The sequence below is a fragment of the Mobula birostris genome, chromosome 5 (genome assembly GCF_030028105.1).
Source record: "Mobula birostris isolate sMobBir1 chromosome 5, sMobBir1.hap1, whole genome shotgun sequence".
Classification (NCBI taxonomy): domain Eukaryota; kingdom Metazoa; phylum Chordata; class Chondrichthyes; order Myliobatiformes; family Myliobatidae; genus Mobula; species Mobula birostris.
The window spans coordinates 10,753,688-10,774,582 of NC_092374.1; the positions used below are offsets into that span (position 1 = coordinate 10,753,688).

Consider the following 20,895-nt stretch of genomic DNA (forward strand, 5'->3'; position numbering starts at 1 on the left):
ATTAAGAATATACATGAGTTGAGGACTGCAGTTGTAAATGTGAAACCAGGTATAGCTAACTTTCCAAGCTAATTCTTAAAAGCACTATAAAACTTCGGTGGTGTAGGTGTTTTTTTTTACTAATTCAGTAAACTGAAGAATGAAGTTGTAGACTTAGAACAATAAGAAACAAACACAATTGCTTAGCATTGTATGAACTTTCCAATTTGATTTCTGCAGCTATGTAAGACATTCAAAAGTAATGAATTAGCATATTGAAGTTCATCTTTTTTATAGGATTAACTTTAATATATAAAATAAATGTAACTAAAGCTAGTCCTGAGTAACATTAAATCGTTACATCTGAGATTTGTTCTTGAACCACTGCAGTCATACATGATATAAGAAAGCATTTCATGACTTTTCTATTGCAATTAGATGTGAGAAATCTTTGCTGGCCCACATCCTTGCCCATATTTAAATTTTATTTTAAAATCTTGTACTTAACCAGATTTGTGATTCCAGGAGATTGGTGATCCAAATAATTCATGTCTTTTCCTGATCACAAGTTGATACCACCTCAAATTGAACTTTATTTTAATTGCAGATCTCAAAAGATTGGTTACACAAGAATATCAGACTAACATGAAGTTGCTGCTAGTTGGAGAGTTGGAATAATCAGTATAGCTGCCTGTAGCTGTTATAATTCTTTGTTCCAAACTAAATTGCGCTTTTTATATTGTAACTGATTGCTTAAGATTTCCATCAAAAATTTGTAAAATACAGCAAATTATGCAATTACAATTTTTCAAATGCTCATGTGTTTTTTTAAGAGCTTTTGGTGAGTTCACATGTATGAACATTCTGTTTGGTCTGTCTTGTCCATCTATAACCAGAAGTTTGGCGTGGTCTCAACAGAGTGATGGCTGTATCATAGCCCTGATTGGTTTGCTATCATTTTTTACGTAAGATTTCTTAAGACTAAATAGTCCTTTAAATTTCTTTTGAATGTCATGTCCTTTATCAAACGACAGGGTTTTTTTATTCTACTGTGGTGGTCTCTATATCGTATTAGTCGTGGTATTTTTGTTTTGACTGTGTTAAAATTATTTCTGGTGAAAAGGTGCTGTAATTTTTTGTCAGAAGAATGGTTATGAGTGAGTATTCATTCTTCCATGCCCATCCCAATTCCTTTTATTTTTTAAAAAGAATGATGAACATCTGAAGCTTTTTTTATTTTCTGCATAAACAATAAATGCATTGTTTTTAAAGAGGAATAAAGAAGTTCGTGATGTTCACGAACTCAGGCGGTTCATGCTCATTCTCTCTGCACATTATTTATATGCTTGTTGGTTCTGATGAACTGGTCAAAGCTGCAGTTTAATACATTAAAATCTAGAAAATTAACTGTTGTCTGTGTTGGCTGCAAGTTATGATCAACTAGTCAGACCCATCACTTTACAGAAAGTATGCATGGAGGATAGGATCCAGCCTTTAAAAGAAAAAAAAAGCATAAAATCTTTAGTTTGCTTGTGGTTATGTTATGGGGGTGGTTTTGAAAATGTATTTTCAGAAGTGATCAGTAATACTAGAAGTCACTAAATTAATGGGGCATATTGTGGAATCGGGGTTGTGAATTTTAGAGTTAATGTCCTCAGCTGTAGAAGTTCAAAAGATTAATTAGCATTGAGGTTTCCAGGTTTTGGTACAGAACTTTGGTGATGCCCACTCATGACTTGCACCCAAAAACTCCTTCACCAAGCTTCTGGACTACGGATATCACACCACCACCCCATCCTTCCTCTCTATTAGTCATTTTGTGCTTTAATTTGCTTTTGTGTAAATGTTGCAGAGCAATGAATCAATGGTGTGAACATATTTTAGACCACCTTTTTAAAAACATTTAGTTTTATTAGTCTCTGGTCCATCTTCCACTTATTTTGTTTGCCCTTAAATGTAACAAAGGCACTAGGATTAGCCCCATAATCATAATGCTCTCATTGCAGAGGATTCACTGTACAAAATCCATCTGTAATTCTCAGGGGCATAAAGATAACTGTAATTTTAAATTGAAGTATTATTATACAATAATAAACCAGTGCACTAATACAAAAATCCTAATGACATACCAACCAAAGTGCAAGATGATTTAAAATATTTATTTAAGCTGTTTCAGGTCTCGGTGTGGCTGATAATTAGATTTGCTATTTTTAAACAGGTTGTAGTGGAAGCAATATTTTTTTCTAAGGCTGTATTTTAAGATCTTTAGAAAAAGATGCCAATTTAAATAATTCCCCACACTAAAGTTATTGGCCTAATCTGTCATATTGGCTAATCACTGCAATTGCAAAGAAATAAGGAATTTCTTTAGCCTGGGGATGTTGAATCTGTGGAATTCATTCCCATAGATAGCTGTAGAAGCCAAGTCATTGGGTATGTTTAAATCAGAGGTGGTTAGGTTTTTGATTAGTAAGGGTGTCGAAGGTTATGTACAGGGAGAAGTCGGAATGGGCTTGAGGGGGATAATAAATTAGCCATGATTGAATGGTGGAGCAGACTTAATTCTGCTTCTGTCTCATGATCTAAGGTCTAAAATAATTTTTGTAGAAATTAACCCTTTACTGACAAGAACATTAATACAATCTGTGCATTCCATAAGATAAAGCACACCCACAGAGTAAAGGGGCGCCCTTTTAAAATGGAGATGAGGAATTTCTTTAGCCAGAGAGTAGTGCATCTGTGGAATTTGTTGCCACAAGCACCTGTGGAGGCCAGGTCTTTATGTATACTTAAGGCAGAGGTTGATAAATTCTTGATTGGTCAGGGCATGAAGGGATATGGGGAGAAGCCAGGAGATTAGGACTGAGAGGAAAATGGATCAGGCATGATGAAAAGGCAGAGCAGACTCGATGGGCTAAATAACCTAATTCTGCTCTTATATCTTACAGTCTTATATCAGGGCGATAGCGCTCGAGATTTAGGAAGAATTATTTGTTCAAAATGTATGGTCATGCTTTAGTTAATTATATAACCTGGATCATTACTGGTTAAATGTCTTCTCAACCAGATAGAATTTTTAAAGTCCTGATAGTTAGTTGCTGTGGTGATTTAAATCTTTTACTGAGCACCATCTGTATGTATGAACAAGCACACGATTGATAAGAATTGTGAATGATCTTGTTCAATTGGTCTTAATTCCCAAGGGACACCGTACCATCATTGATTCAGTGCTCTTGCTGCAGTCCATGTTTAAGCACTGAATGTTTTTAGTCAACTGCATGATTTATTTCACACTACTGTGTTGTTTGTTCTGCATTTATCTTAGCTGTCTTGGATACTGACTATTTGGTATTCTTAATGTTTATAGTGGACAAAAGATGGTGCTGGTCCAATTCCCAATCAGTTTGTGCCACTAAACACTGATCCACGTGAGTTCAAAGAGATGAGGAATAAGGTAGGAAAAATGCGTCACTAGATGTGTTTTATTCTAACTAAATGCTGTATTGGGGTCGGTTGGGACATTTATTGTACTTCAGCAGTTTTGGATCATCATTTAAAAAAATCAGCTAGTTTTTGGTTCTGCATTGGAAGAAAGTTTGCAACTTCTATTGATCACTTGCAGTAGCATATCGGTGTTTGAAATGTTAAAGTCTTCTCTCTCGGATGTCTTTTTAATCAAATACTTTCAGCTTTTCATGGTTATATGTAAGAAAAGCTCCCTCCCCCCTCCCCCCTTCCCTCCTGACCTCCATTCTGGCCTTTTACCTCTTCTCATCTGCCTGTCACCTCTCCCTGGGTCCTCTCCTCCTTCCCCTTCTTACATGATCAACTCTCCTCTTCTATCCGGTTCCTCCTCCTCCAGCCCTCGACTTTCTCCACCCACTTGGTTTCAGCTATCACTTTCCAGCTAGCCTCCTTCCCCTCGCCCCAGCTTTTTATCGTGGTGTCTTCCCCCTTCCTTCTCAGTCTTGAAGAAGGGTCTCAGCCCAAAATGTTGACTGTTTATTCATTTCCAGAGATGCTGCATGACCTCCTGAGCTCCTCTAGCATTTTAAGTGTGTCGTCAAGGTGAATTTTCCTTGCACTGTTAGAGGAAGTTAGAAAGTGAGATAGTGAAAGATTTATATTGTATTGGATCATAGTTTAAAAATTCCATTTTGTGAATGCTGCTTTTTTTTTTGTCTATTTAACACACACAAGCCACCTTGCATTGATAATTCCCTGACAAAAATTGTTTACTTGTTAGTTTTTGATTCTGAATTAAGAGCAGACATGGTCTGATACTTTTGTTTTTCCTCCCTTGACATGCATCTTTATAGAATATCATTATATCTTTATAAAAAGTTACCGAAATCTCACTTTCTCTAGTATTTGTTATCTGCAGTTTCACCTTGTACTAGTGATCCAAAAATGGATTGACAAGGGATAGGTTTGAGCAATTAAAACATATCTGCCGTTTAAAAAGGAATGGTAATCATGAAAGTACTTGATTGTCATAAGTAAACATCTAACATAATTTGGGGAAGAGATTAGCCTCTTTGCCTTGTGTAGCTCATTCAAACTGGTACTTGTAATAGCCTAGCAAGCCTCTCAATTAAGAATGTTTAATAAAGCAGTGACATTCTTAATTGCTGCTGTATTTAAATTACTGGCAACTTGGAGACCGGGACTAAAAATCTGGAGACCTAAACTCAAATCCCATTGTGGAGCTGCAAAGGTAAATTTAATTCATAATCTGGAATTTTTAAAAAACTGGTCGTTGTAAAAGGTCATCTAATTCATTGTCCTTCAGGGGACAAAGTTTAGCTTTCTTATCTAGTTTACGTACAGTAGCTCTGGATCAAGGGCAAGGTGCTTGATTCTTAAACGTCCTCTGAAATGTCTTAGCATGACACTGAGGAATGTATTATTGCTGGCTTCTCCAGCAAGGATTACACCCAGGACTGCAAATGAATAATAAAAATACCAGGAGGAAGTAAATTAGGTAATTGTCCCTAACCTTAGGATGACTTTCATTAAACCACCCTATTCTCACCCTCTCTTTACTTTTACAACACAGCATAAAATCCGTGTCCTTAATCAAGTTGTATCATCTGTCCATAAACTAGAGTACCCCTGAGTTACAGCAGTTCAGGTCATGGAAATTAGTCCTTATGAAATTCACAAGTCACTACCAAAAAAAAAGCCTGAGACACAGAATAAAAATTTTCAACTAGAGAAACACAATGTGTAAGAAACAACAAATTTGTCAATTTTTGTCAAGTAAATTGCAGTACAAGTAGTTTTCTGGGAACATAACCCCTCTGTTACATAAGGGTGTATATGTCTTTGTGTGATTCATTATCAAATTTTGGCTCGTGGAATGGCTCTGCAGCATTTTTCACTTGAGGTGGGATTATGATACAAGGGGTGCAAGTCCTAGAGCTTGTATTTATTTAATTTCCTGTCTTTAACAAAAAATAGCTACAGGCTCTTGAAACTTATAGTAGTTTAGCACAGTATCGGAACAAGCCTTTCGGCCTTACAATCTTGTGCTGAACTTAAATGCTTAACTAAACTTGTTCCTTCTGTCTACACAATGTCCATATCCCTCCATTCTGTAACAAACACAAAGTGCTAGAGGAACTCAGCAGGCCAGGCGGCATCTATGGAAAAGAGTAAGTAGTTGATGTTTTGGGCCAAGACCCTTCATCAGGACTGGGGAAGAAATGAAAAGTCAGACTAAGAAAGTGGGGGAGACTGGTTGGGGGGTGGGAATCAAATTGAAGAGACTAGGAGAGAGGATGTTAGTTCACAAATAGAGGAAGTTAGTAAGCAGTGGGAGAGGGAGGATAGGCAGGGGACAGAACAGGAGCACTCAGACCAAAGATGCAGGGGAGAAGGAAGAAAAAGATAACAAAGTTGTTTGCCCCATTAGGGATAAACAGAGAGTAAGAGGTGGAGAGTTTCTTAAATGCATCTATTTTAATGCTACTAGGAGCATTGTAAGAAAGGTGGATGAGCTTAGAGCATGGATTGATACCTGGAAATATGATGTTGTAGCTATTAGTGAAACATGGTTGCAGGAGGGGTGTGATTGGCAACTAAGTATTCCTGGATTTCGTTGCTTCAGGTGTGATAGAATCAGAGGGGCAAGGGGGGAGGTGTTGTATTGCTTATCAGAGAAAATATTACAGCGGTGCTTTGGCAGGATAGATTAGAGGACTCGTCTAGGGAGGCTATTTGGGTGGAATTGAGGAATGGGAAAGATGTAGTAACGCTTATGGGGGTGTATTATAGACTACCTAATGGGCAGTGAGAATTGGAGGAACAAATTTGTAAGGAGATAGCAGATATTTGTAGTAAACACAAGGTTGTGATTGTGGGAGATTTTAATTTTCCACACATAGACTGGGAAACCCATTCTGTAAACAGGCTGGATGGTTTGGAGTTTGTAAAATGTGTGCAAGGTAGTTTTTTGCAGCAGTACATAGAGGTACCAACTAGAGAAAGGGCAGTGTTGGATCTCCTGTTAGGGAATGAGGTAGGACAGGTGACAGAGGTATGTGTTGGGGAGCACTTAAGGTCCAGTGATCACAATGCCATTAGTTTCAATATAATTATGGAGAAGGATAGAACTGGACCCAGGGTTGAGATTTTTGATTGGAGAAAGGCTAACTTTAAGGAGATGCAAAAGGATTTAGAAGGAGTGGATTGGGACAATTTGTTTTATGGGAAGGATGTAATAGAGAAATGGAGGTCATTTAAAGGTGAAATTTTGAGGGTACAGAATCTTTATGTTCCTGTTAGGTTGAAAGGAGAGGTTAAAAGTTTGAGAGAGCCATGGTTTTCAAGGGATATTGGAAACTTGGTTTGGGAAAAGAGAGATATCTACAATAAGTATAGGCAGCTTGAAGTAAATGAGGTGCTTGAGGAATATAAAAAATGTAAAAAGAATCTTAAGAAAGAAATTAGAGAAGCTAAAAGAAGATATGAGGTTGCTTTGGCAAGTAAGGTGAAAATAAATCCAAAGGGTTTCTACAGTTATATTAATAGCAAAAGGACAGTGAGGGATAAAATTGATACCTTAAAGAATCAGAGTGGACTGCTATGTGCGGAGCCAAAAGAGACGGGGGAGATTTTGAACAATTTTTTTCTTCAGTATTCATGATGGAGAAAGATATTGAATTGTGTAGTGTAAGGGAAACAAGTAGGGTAGTTATGGAAACTATGATGATTAAAGAAGAGGAAGTACTGGCGTTTTTAAGGAATATAAAAGTGGATAAGTCTGTGGGTCCTGACAGGATATTCCTTAGGACCTTGAGGGAAGTTAGTGTGGAAATAGCAGGGGCTCTGACAGAAATATTTCAAATGTCATTAGAAACGGGGATGGTGCCCGAAGATTGGCGTATTGCTCATGTTGTTCCATTGTTTAAAAAGAGTTCTAAGAGTAAACCTAGCAATCATCGGCCTGTGAGTTTGATGTCACTGGTGGGTAAATTGATGGAAAGTATTCTTAGAGATGGTATATATAATTACCTGGATAGACAGGGTCTGATTACGAACAGTCAACATGAATTTGTGCGTGGAAAGGCATGTTTGACAAATCTTACTGAATTTTTTGAAGCGGTTACTAAGAAAGTTGATGAGGGTAAAGCGGTGGATGTTGTCGATATGGACTTCAGTAAGGCTTTTGACAAGGTTCCACACGGGAGGTTAGTTAGGAAGGTTCAATCATTAGGTATTAATATTGAAGTAGTAAAATAGATTCAACAGTGGCTGGATGGGAGACGCCAGAGAGTAGTGGTGGATGACTGTTTGTCAGATTGGAGGCCGGTGACTAGTGGTGTGCCTCAGGGGTCCAATGTTGTTTGTCATATATATTAATGATCTGGATAATGGGGTGGTAAATTGGATTAGTAAGTATTCGGATGATACTAAGATAGGTGGAGTTGTGGATAATGAAGTAGGTTTTCAAAGCTTGCAGAGAGATTTAGGGCAGTTAGAAGAGTGGGCTGAAAGAAGGCAGACGGAGTTTAATGCTGATAAATATGAGATGCTATATTTTGGTAGGACTAATCAAAATAGGACATACATGGTAAATGGTAGGACATTGAAGAATGCAGTAGAACAGAGGGATCTAGGAATAATGGTGCATAGTTCCCTGAAGGTGGAATTTCATGTGGATAGGGTAGTGAAGAAAGCTTTTGGTATGCTGGCCTTTATAAATCAGAGCATTGAGTACAGGAATTGGGATGTAACGTTGAAATTGTACAAGGCATTGGTAAGGCCAAATTTGGAGTATTGTGTACAGTTCTGGTCACCGAATTATAGGAAAGATGTCAACAAAATTGAGAGAGTACAGAGAAGATTTACTAGAATGTTAACACAAGGAAATCTGTAGATGCTGGAATTTCAAGCAACACACACAACAGTTGCTGGTGAATGCAGCAGGCCAGGCAGCATCTCTAGGAAGAGGTACAGTCGACGTTTCGGGTTGAGACTGGGTCCTGAGGAAGGGTCTCAGCCTGAAACGTCGACTGTACCTCTTCCTAGAGATGCTGCCTGGCCTGCTGCGTTCACCAGCAACTTTTATGTGTGTTACTAGAATGTTACTTGGGTTTCATCTCCTAAGTTACAGAGAAAGGTTGAACAAGTTGGGTCTTTATTCTTTGGAGCGTAGAAGGTTGAGGGGTGACTTGATAGAGGTATTTAAAATTATGTGGGGACAGATGGAGTTTACATGGATAGGCTTTTTCCAATGAGAGTGGGGGAGATTCAAACAAGAGGACATGAGTTGAGAGTTAAAGGGCAAAAGTTTAGAGGTAACATGAGGGGGAACTTCTTTACTCAGAGAGTGGTAGCTGTGTGGAACGAGCTTCCAGCAGAAGTGGTTGAGGCAGGTTCAATGTTGTCATTTAAAGTTAAATTCGATAGATATATGGACAGCAAAGGAATGGAGGGTTATGGGCTGAGTGTAGGTCGGTGGGACTAGGAGAGAGTAAGAGTTCGGCACGGACTGGAAGGGCCGGGATGGCCTGTTTCCGTGCTGTAATTGTTATATGGTTATATGAAGAAGTACAACATGGTAGGTGATAGGTGAAACTGGGAGTTGGGAAGGAGTGACGTAAAGAGCTGGGAATTTGATTGGTGGAAGAGATAAAGGGCTGGAGAAGGGGAATCTGATAGAGTGTAGAAAACCATGGGGGGAAAAAGGAAAGGGGAGGAACACCAGAGGAAGGTGCTGAGCAGGTAAGGAGATAAGTTGAGAAAGGGAAATGGGAATGAGGGAATGAAGGGGGTGGGGGTGGAACTACCAGAAGTTTGAGAAATTGATGTTCATGCCATCAGGTTGGAAGCTACCCAGATGGAATACAATGTGTTGCTCCTCAACCTGAGTGTGGCCTCATTGTGGCAGTAGAGGAGGCCATGGACTGACATATGGGAATGGGAAGTAGAATTGAAATGGGTGGCCACCGGGAGATCCCACTTTTTCTTGCAAACATATAACCAACATGTAAAAGACAACAGACTATGCAAATCCAAAAAGAAAAAAATAAATAATAAGCAATAAAAATCGAGAACATGAGATGAAGAGTCCTTGAAAGTGAGTCCATAGATAGGGGAAACAATTTAGTGTTGTGATAAGTAAAGTTATCCACTCTGGTTCAAGAGCCTGATTGCTGATAGGTAATAATGGTTCATAAACCTGGTGGTGTGGGTCCTGAATGTCCTGTACCACCTTTCTGATGGCAGCAGAGAGAAGAGAGCATGACCTGGGTGGTGGGGGTACTTGGTGATGGATGCTGCTTTCCTATGACAGTGCTTCAAGTTGATGTGCTCAGTGGTGGGGAAGGCTTTACCCATAATGAACTGAGCTAATCCATTATTTTTTTGTTGGATGTTGTACATGTTTATAGTTCTATTATTGATCACTTTAAATTTTTAACTATTATATGTAATAACCTAAGTTTTAAATGGGGGGACAGGAGGTTGGGACATGGATTTATAAATTTGTGCAAAGGAGGTTCATGATGTAGCAGCTTGGCAGTGATAAAGAGAATGACAGAGACCATGAGCCTTAACACTATAGTAGCAATTTTAGCCAAAATATGATGTCAAGGTTAAAGGCTCTTTGTGCAAATGAACAAAGCATTTATATTAAGATGAATGCATTAATGGCACAAAGATTAATGGGTTTGATCAAAATGCAAATTCTGAAGCATGATTGCGAGATGTGCAAAGCTAAAAGCTAAATAGCCATGGTAGCGTAGCAGTTATCACAATGCTATTACAGATCGGGTTGTTGGAGTTCAATTCTAGTTTTCTCAAAAAAAGTTTTTATACTCTTCCCAAGTGCACATATGTTTCCTTTGGGTTCTCCAGTTTCCACCCATAGTTAACATTTAGTAGGTTAATTGGTCATTGTAACTTTCCTGTGATCAGGCTAGTGTTAGGTAGGTGGGTTGCTGGGTGGTGTGGCGTGTTGGGCTGGAAGAGCCTGTTCCATGCTGTCTCTCTATATAAACTGTTTTTAAAGATTTTTGACAGACAAGTGGGATGGAAGTTTTGATTTTCTTTTATATAAAATATATAATAAATATAAAATTTATGACATTAGAGTGTTAAGAATATAGGTTTGCAACTCTGAAGATCAGTATGGCCAGTAGAATGAGTTTGGATGGAAAAGGGACAAAAAAGCACTGGAGGGAGCAGTCAATACACACCCTAAATAGTAGATACACTGTTACACATATCATTGGAGAATAATTGGTTGTTTGTAACAAATATATTGTGATAATTGTTGGGGAACTTCAGTTTTGATAATATTTGGAAAAATCAACAGAGAACTCTTAATGGAATACGTTAATGGAATATTTTTCTTTCTCTTTTTTTTTGGAATAATTTTATGGATTCAACCGAAAGAACAGGTTACTTTGGATCTACCTTGTAGTGAGATAGAATTAATTAGTAATTTCATGATCAACCATCTTAGAAACATAGAAAAACCTACAGCACAATACAGGCCCTTCAGCCCACAAAGCTGTGTGAAGATGTCCTTACCTTAGAAATTACCTAGGGTTACCCATTATAGGCATCCATTAGTCTCATGAGACCATGGATTTGCGCCTTGGAAGGTTTCCAGGGTGCAGGCCTGGGCAAGGTTGTATGGAAGACCGAGAGTTGCCCATGCTGCAAGTCTCCCCTCTCCACGGCACCGATGTTGTCCAAGGGATGGGCATTAGGACCCATACAGCTTGGCACCGATGTCATCACAGAGCAATGTGTTGTTAAGTGCCTTGCTCAAGGACACAACATGCTGCCTCAGCCAAGGCTCGAGTAGCGACCTTCAGCTCGCTAGACGAACGCCGTAACCACTTGGCCACGCGCCAACACAGGGTTACCCATAGCCCTCTATTTTTCTAAACTCAATATACTCATCCAGGAGTCTCTTAAAAGATCCTGTCTTTTCTGCCTCTACCACCATTGCCAGCAGCCCATTCCACGCACTCACCACTCTCTGCATAAAAAATCTTAACCCCTGACATCTCCTCTGTACCTACTTCCAAGCACCTTAAAACTGTGCCCTCTTGTGCTAGCCATTTCAGCCCTGGGAAAAAGCCTCTGATTATCCACATGGCCATTGCCTGTCATCATCTTGTACACCTCTATCAGGTCACCTCTCATCTTCCGTCGTTCCAAAGAGAAAAGGCCGAGTTCACTCAACCTATTCTCATAAGGCATGCTCCCCAAACCAGGCAACATCCTTGTGAATCTCCTCTGCACCCTTTCTATGGTTTCCACATCCTCCTTGTAGTGAGGCAACCAGAACTAGGCACAGTACTCCCAAGTGGGGTCTGACCAGGGTCCAATATAGCTGCAACATTACCTCTCAGCTCCTAAACTCAATACCACGATTGATGAAGGCTAATGCACCATATGCTTTCTTAACCACAGAGTCAACCTGCACAGCAGCTTTGAGTGTCGTTTGGACTCGGACCCCAAGATCCTTCTGATCCTCCACACTGCCAAGAGTCTTACCACTAATACTATATTCTGCCATCATATTTAACCTACCAAACTGAACCACTTCACACTTATCTGGGTTGAACTCCATCTGCCACTTCTCAGCCCAATTTTGCATCCTATTGATGTCCTGCTGGAACCTCTGACAGCCCTCCACACTATCCACAACACCCCCAACCTTTGTGTCATCAGCAAGCTTACTAACCCATCCCTCCACTTCCTCATCCAGGTCATTTATAAAAATCACGAAGAGAAGGGGCCCCAGAACAGATCCCTGAGGCACACCTGGTCACCAACCTGGAGAAATTTCCCTGATCTTCTGGGGAAACTTGATCATCCTACCTTTCCTTATGACCCCGTTGATCTCTTTCCTTTCAATTATATATTTAATTCCCTTTTCAATTCAATTTTTAAGTGGCATTTAACCATTCATGAATATTCATGAATACAGCCAAACAAGACAGTGCAACTATGGGGTCAAGGTGCAAAGACACATTACCAACAGTCTCACACAGTTAAGCACACACATAATTGCAATCCCAAGGCCCACCTCCACTCCCGCAAGACACTGCAGCTTGCTGCATACAACAAAATCCGTATAGAATATCAGTAAAAATACAACAACATAAAATATGCGTGTGCGCGCGTGTGTGTGTGTATTTATAATATGTGTGTTTTATTTTATATATATATATATATATATATATATATATATTCGTCCATCGTACGTTGATGAGGACCTCAACACCATTATTGATGGTGTCGAGACTAGCGCGTGACTTGGATTTAAGTGAGGGAGAGTTGCGCAGCGTCAGCCTCACTCTCTCTTCCCAATTCCCATCTGGATCCAGTGGCAAGACAGAGTCGAGATGGCTGGAGATGGGACTAGGCGCAGTGGATGACCAGGACGTCTTCTGTGTCTTGTCCTGCTCTACACGTTCCACGACGCTTGCAGAGACCGCCTTCTTGACCGTTGGACCTTCCATTGGTCTCATCCGCTCAATCCGCGGGAGTCTGTCTTCACATGCTGGGATAGACAACTCCCTATCTCACTGAGGGTTTGAGACCCGTCAGCTACCCTCACCTGGTTTAGCCGGCTTGTCGAAGCCGTTGCCCGGGGTGTGGCCGCTGTCGCATGCAAACAGCTACGGGGAGCCACAGGTGAGAGCTGAGTGCCAGGTGGGGACCAAAGGTGGACTAACCACCTTGAAAAGGACACGACATGTTACCCCACCAGAGGTGCTACCCCTCCCTGACACACACACATATATATAGCGTGTGTGCATATATCTGGTTGTGGTTTTACTAATATTCTATATAAATACACACACACACACACACCACAGTCCAGACACCACCACCACCACCCCCCCACTGCCCCCCGGCCACCTGCTGGGCCACGCTGTAGCTTTGAGTCCCACATATACAAGCAGATATAGAATATTAGTAAAACCACAACCAGTCAAATATATATGTGTATAGTCCAGACCTCTCAGTCCATTTTAAGTCTTCAGTTGCCACCACTGCACTGCTCCAGTAGGGTACGATAGCTTGGATGCCTCTACCCGCAGCTGAAAAGCAAGTGACCTCACAGCTTGAGCCCTGACACTATTAAACCTGCTTCCACTACCTACCTTTGCCATTGCTTCCTCACAACCTAGTGGCTTGCTCACTTAAAAATAAATCTACTGTGTTTCTTTTACCACTTACCTTTATTCATGATCCTTTACATCAATGGCAAAAACCCTTTTCCTGTGTACTTTCACTGGACTCTCATGGCTTTAGAATTCTGCTTAGTTGCCTCTGTCTAATCAGAAGTATCCCAGCTTTCCTGTCTGTTTTTGTAACTAAGTTTCCTGATCTCTGGAATCATTGTAGTGAATTTCTTCTACGTCTTCTCAGAGGCCTTCATAGTTTTCCTCAAAACTCCGCTCTTCCAACTTTTGCATTTTTCTGAGATTAGTTTAAGGGCTTTCATCTTGGGTTCTAGGAGAGATTCCTGTAGAGATTTGTGTGATCCAAAATGATGATGATGAGTCTGGAAAAAAAAAAAAAATTGGATTGGGGCAAATTTAACACTTGATCTAGAACGGCAAGAATGAAAAAATAATTAGTCTAATCATAGTTTGAGGAGCATTATCATGATTAATAGCCTATTTGTTCTTTGGGACTAATTTAATGCAGTAGAGGAAATCCAGTGATTCTGGTATATTTGGAATCCCTCAATACTTCTAATAAGCTACCAATGAACAGTTACTGTCCAATTTATGGGCATATGGGGTTGACTGCGACATGGGTGGACAACTCTAACAGGCAGAAAGCTGAGCAGAGGCTAAATAATGTGATCAGGTTCTCCATCTGTAACCAGTGGTATGCTTTTGAAATCGGTCCTGGGCCCAAGTTGTTTACAGTCTTAAATTTGGAACACAGCATAAAATATCCATGTTTTCTGATACAGAGGTGGGAAGTAGTTGTGACAAGGACAGCAAAAGGATATAAACAAGTTATGTAAATGAGCAGAAGGATTACAGCTAGAGGTTTAGTCTTATTCACCTTGGTAAGACCATGAGATATAGGGGCAGAATTAGGCCATTTGGCCCATCGAAACTGCTCCACCATTTCATCATTGGCTCATCCAATTTTACTTTCAGACCCAAACTCTTGCCTTCCTCCTGTATCCTTTCATGCCCTGACCAATCAAGAGTCTTATCAACCTCTGCCTTAAATATACATAAAGACTTGGCCTTCACAGCTGCAGCTCCACAGATTCACCATCCTCTGGCTAAAACAATTCCACCTCATCTCCATTCCAAAAGGTCACCCCTCTATTCTGAATGAGAAAACGATGCTTAAATGTTAGTGTTTAGTGAAGTTCGGGAGACCAAAGCTGTGTTCGATATTCCTGATGTGGATTCACCAAGCCCCCCCCCCCCCAAATCCTTGTGCACTAAAGATCGACATACTGTTTGCTTTCCAAACTGATTGTTATACTTGCATGTTTATTTTGTAATTTATGACACCCAATTCCCTCTGTATACCAACACCAAGTAGTTCAGCAAAGCAGATTATCTCACATTTTTACTTATTATATTACATTGGTCACGTCTTGCCTATTCATTTAATCTATCCATATCCCCTGAAGTGTTTTCCATCTTTCTAGCAGCATGCATTTCTACCTCCCTTTAAAGAATTAGCAAACCTGGATATATTGTACTTAGTACCCTTCTCCCTCCTTCAATTTATTGATAAAGATTGTGATCAGCTGAGGCTCAAGCACGAATCCTTTTGGCTCTCCACTTTTAGACTATAAAACATGAGAGCAGTATTAGACCTTTGGGCTCATCGAGTCTGCTCTGCCATTCAATCATGGATGATTTATTGTCCCTTTCAAGCTGATTCTCCTGCCTTCTCCCCATAACCTTTTGTGATGGTATGGATCAAAGCAGTTTTTGTACTGGGTTGATTGACAGCCACAGATTTTGATTAAAGAAGCGAGTAATTTATCATTGGCAGGAATTTGTATTTTGAATCCTCAATTTGTTCATTGATATTTTGGGGGGAAGTGAGCATACCATGCTGACACTAGTGCAGCAGTAATCACAGCTTCAAAGTAAATTGTTGACCTGCATTTCATGCTTTCATTTTTAGTATGGGTTTAACTACCACAGATTGAACTATAAAGATCTTGTCCAGTGCTGGGAAAAAGTGGAGTTAGAAATAAAAGTTCTCTGCTATTATGATGAAGGAAATTTCAGAACCTGCATGCATAGATGTTGCTTTGTTTCTGCTTGAAATATGCTGCTGTTGTTCTGCTGAATGTTGTGGACATACATTGTTGGCGCCAGAATGTGTGGCAACACTTGCAGGTTGTCACCAGCACATTCTTGGGTTGTGTTGTTAACACAAACAATGCATTTCACAATATGTTTTGATGTACATGTGATAAATGAATCTGCACAATATTAAGGGAGAATGAACAAATTCATGTACCAATTTTATATTTGTGTTTAAACAATGCCAGGACTGTTGAAATTCATGTGTTCATAACCTCCCAACCAAATGATCTTGAATGTTTGTATTCCTCTACTCCAGAGATAATGGGAGTAAGCAAATGTGTTCAAGTTTTGGACTGTAGTTAAAGTAGGAATGATCAGGCTTGGGTAAGAATTTAATTTTTAAATCCAAAGATCAAGTTGCCCATGATCTTAGTGAATGACAGAACAGGTTCAAAGGGTCACATGTTTATACATACATACACATGTATGCGTGTGGGTGTGTATATAGTCTGTCTATTAAATAGGTTAAAAATAAGTAGTGCAAAATAATAGGAATTTTAAAAAAGTGAGGTAGTGTCCATGGGTTCAATGTCTGTTTAGAAATCAGATGGCAGAGGGGAAGAAGCTGTTCCTGAATTGCTGAGGGTGTGCCTCCAAGCTTCTGTACCTCCTTCCCAATGGCAACAGTGTAAAAAGGGCATGTCCAGGGTGGTGGGGCCCTTAATGATGGACACTTCTTTCCTAAGGCACCACTCCTTGAAGGTGCTTTGGATACCTCGGAGCAAGTACCCATGACTAATTTGGCCAGTTTCTGCAACTTATTTCGATCTTGTGTCGTAGAACACGAACACACACACACACAGACACACATACACAACACTGATGCAGCCAGTCAGAATGCTCTCCACAGTGCATTTGTAGTTTTCGAGTGTCTTAGTTGACAAACCAAATCTTCTAAAACTGCCGATTAAATGTAGCCATTGTCTTGCCACCTTTACAGCTGCAAGAATATGTTGTCAGGTTAGGTCTTCATCAATATTGACACCCAGGAACTTGAAATTGCTCACTTGTTCCACGTCTGATCTCTCTGAGGGTTGATTTGTGTTCCCTTCTCTTCCTGAAGTATGCAATCAGCTCTTTGGTCTTGCTGACACTGAGTGCAAGGTTGTTGCTGTGACACCACCCAACTAACCGGTGTATCTTGCTCCTGTACACCCTTTCATCACCACCTGAAATTCTGCCAGCAATGGGGATATCATCAGCAAATGTGTACTGTAGATGCAGCCACTTAAGTCATGGGTGTAGAGAGAGTAGAGCAGTGGGCTGAGCACATATCCCTGTGGAACGCCGGTGTTAATTGTGTTACTGTGATTGTTTTTGCTGTTAAGTGAGTGTTTGTGATTAGTTCTAGTTGCTTCATCTTTTGAATTATTTTCAAAAGATCAAAACCTTTGAAATACTACATTATTTGAGAAATTTCAGTCAGTCTTGGTATCATTTTCTCACATTCTTTCATCAATACTAAAACAGCCAGCTTTCCTCTTTTGTGGTTGATTAACTTCTACTATAATTTTGTAGTCTTAGTGCACTTTCTTTCCACTGAGTTGAAGTTGAAATGTTGCATATAGTCTCCCAGTAACGTTTCATCATTTCAAGTGCCCCTTAAATGTGCTTCTCTTGTATTCCAAGGGGTTTTTTAAGCATTGCAACGTCAATTAAGTGCTAAGCTGCTTAAGGTTTGGGGAGGTGTGGTGCTGAAACCTAGAATGAAGTCTGGCTACTTGAGGGTGAAAGTAAAAAATATTTCACACAAACGATAGTGTAATTTTTTCAACGCGCACTTCAAAGGGTGTAGCAAACACTCAGTGATAAATCTTAATGAAGCTGAGGATATAGAGAGATGAGGCAGCCATTACCTAATTAAAAGGCTGAGAAAAATGTTTGCATGGCCACCGGTCTTCCAATTGGCAGGTTGTGTCTGAATGCAGAGTGGCAGCTGGTGCAGAAGATGTGATGTGAATGTAATAATCTTTATGCAGTGGTGAGATAGAAACTGTACCTTTCCATCCATAAAAATGTTCTTTTCTTTCCATAATCTGAATTGGAGTGTAATCCTAGTGTTCCAATTGAGCCATTTTGGGTTATTTTGCAGAAAATTGCCATAGTCCCTTATTTTGTCACTGAGCTGGGTACCAGTTGGAGTGAAAAGTTTAGTAATTTGTAATTCAAACAACAGTCCATGAATCTGATAGACAAATGAAGTATGATCCTTGTCCGTGAAGACAAAAGTAATGGTTTTCTTGCTTTATCTTTAGATTCGGGAACAAAATTTGCAAGATATAAAGACAGCCGGGCCTCAGTCTCAGTTGTTATGCGGTGTTGTGCTGGATAGGTCTTTTACTCAGGTGAGTATAGAATTGAAAGATACTACAGAATTACCTGTTGTCAGCATCTGGTTTGCATATCTGTCATTATCATTGCCTAATGTTTTGTAAACACTGTTCTTTAAATGGCAGAATTTATCTATATGGGAGGTAAGTGCAAGTGATATTCTGTCCATTTGTATTTAAATATTCAAACAAAGATGCAGATAAATTAGAGTAAGAATAATATTGACATTGGGTTAATTAGCATGTCTATGAGAGCCCCTGCGAATCATTGGTGAATGCAGTCATCAATGCATGTTCTGTAATGATTTTAAGAGATGACACAGTAGATATCATACTTTGATGTCATAAGCATGCTGAAAATACTGGTCAGGCTTTCAAAACCTCATTTATTGGAATGTTGTATTATAATTAAATTCGAGATCATTAAACTTTCATTAGACCTCTAGTTCTTGGTAGTGTTTTTTTAGACTCCAGTACACTATCATGATATAAGGTAACAATTCTGTATTTCCGAAGAGTTTTTTTTAAGGTAACCTAGAATTTAATTTGGAAAACATTGAAAAATATTGATCTAATAGAATTGTATGGAATCTGTTTGCAGGTTGCTGAAAATGTCTGATGTGATTATAGTCAATGTCTTGTTTATTTTCAACAACTATTGTTGCTCTTGATGTATTTCCATATGATTTAAAACGTGCCTTCAGATTTAATGTTTTTAAAAATGAGTTAATTGACTAACACAAGTTGTTTGAAGTACCTTCTATAATCTGCTTTAACCTTTTGAGATTTTACCTGGCTCTTTCTTACACCAGGGGAAAAATAATTCCAGTAAAAGTGGTTCAAGGGGCTCGTAGTCTGTTGTATTTGTATGAAATGATCCAATTGCTGCTGGTAGAACAAGAAATTCGGACACCTGTAACAGTGGCATTTTTGGTATATTGGTCCTTTGTCAGGAAAACTGTAGCTTACATGAATTGGAGTAAATGTTCCACAATTTTTAATTTAAAGTTATTAACAAACCAGAACTAAAAATTCAACATTTTAACACGCACCCCAAAAGGAAGTGGTAGTTTTGACTGTGGCACTCAGTAAGTACAGTTATTATATTTCTTTAAAGCTTCTGGTAAACTTACTAAAATTTATGTATGAGATTATGAAAGTTTGACTGGTTAGAATCCCTTGTGTTCATCATTCAGTATTGGGGTGTAGTCTGCATGCCATCCTCTTACCATCCTGCTGCTGTCAAACGTAAGCTGCATGGAAAGTAACATGAGTTATCCAGTCTTTGAGAGGGTTTGGTTTGCACTTTTTACTCAATTTACTGTTGCAGGATGCACCACTTTCAGACTGTACGGAATTTATTGATGGTCTCGATCTCTCAGAGCAAGCCTTAAATCGCACTAACCCTGTTAGAAAGGTACTTTACTGACCTGTTGTTGTTGAACTCTGCACTCACTATTGCTTTTACTTGCGCAGTAGTTCTGCTCTAATCTATAGCACGTGTTTGATACCCAGCATTAACTTCTCATCTATTTTGTTTCATGAATATGAGTAAAGATTAACACAAGGCAGATGCTTATGGTTGGAGGGTGATGACATTTCCCAGACTATTAGAGATCGGTGTTTGTATTCAGTGCAGAGCTGCAATACTTTGTAAAAAAAAAAAGAAAGAAAGAAAGAAAGAAATAAAATTACTAACCTTTTCCAACATTTTCCCACCATCCAGGATAAAATTTTAGAGTGGATCTTCCTTAAAAAAAAAAGTAAGGGGGTGTGGTTCAGTTAATTCCTGAGTGCTATTGCAGAACAGTCTTTCACTTTTAGTGTTTTATATGTTCTGTAAAATTTATTTGTTTTAAGAGACGAGCTTTTTCATCATGGCAGGGCAAAGGGAAGTAGGGTGTGTTCGCAGCCAAAGTTAGACTAAATGTCAGTGTTACAGATATGGAGGCTGCATGGAGTAGATAGGTTTATATTGAGGAACACTTCCATATATGCCTCTTGTCACCTAAATCCTCTGCATAATCACTGACAGAGATGATGTATCTCTCCTTTTCCTTGATATTGACATAGGTTTTTAATCTACAAAGTAATGTTGCTATATGCTACATAGAGATACATTTTCTTGCAGGTGTTTACAGGAAAAGGGAAACAGTGAAATTTTATATAAAACTGCGTAATCATGCAAAGATTGACAAACAACCAAGGTGCAAAAGACTAACTGCAAATAAAATCATACTGAGAACATGAGTTGTAAAAAGTCCTCAAAAGTGAGTCTAGGTTGTAGAATTGTTTGAGTTGCAGTAAACACTGAATTTTATATATAAAACGAAACATACTTCATTTAATGCTGTATTCTTTGTCTTTCTCAGCAAAGATAGTGACTGGGAGATTGTAGCTGGGTCACTAGCAGTATTTTCAGAGAACGTAGAACATGACAGCACAGTGCAGGCCCTTTGATTCATAATGTGCAGACCTTTTAACCTACTCCAAGATCAATCAAGTCCTTCCCTCTCACAAACCCTCCATTTTTCTTTCATAGAACAGAGAAACATAGAAAAACTGCAGCACAATACAGGCTCTTTGGCCCACAGTGCTGTGCCAAACATGTCCTTACTTTTGAAATTACCTAGGGTTACCCAGAGCCCTCTGTTTTTCCAAGCTCCATGTACTTATCCAGGAGTCTCCAAAAGAACCTATCGTATCCATCGCCACCACCATCACCGACAGCCCATTCCACGCAC

The 20,895-nt window shown here is 39.4% G+C and overlaps 1 protein-coding gene across 6 annotated transcripts in view; it reads left to right on the plus strand.

Moving 5' to 3' along the window:
* add1 (adducin 1 (alpha)) overlaps window positions 1–20,895 on the plus strand; it is a 164,804-nt gene that overhangs the window by 108,873 nt on the left and 35,036 nt on the right. For all 6 annotated transcript variants that reach the window (XM_072257602.1, XM_072257605.1, XM_072257608.1 and 3 more), the window contains exons 11-12: window positions 3,347–3,433; window positions 18,077–18,166. In XM_072257602.1, coding sequence (XP_072113703.1) covers window positions 3,347–3,433; window positions 18,077–18,166 — 177 coding nt within the window. The remainder of the gene's footprint in view (window positions 1–3,346; window positions 3,434–18,076; window positions 18,167–20,895) is intronic.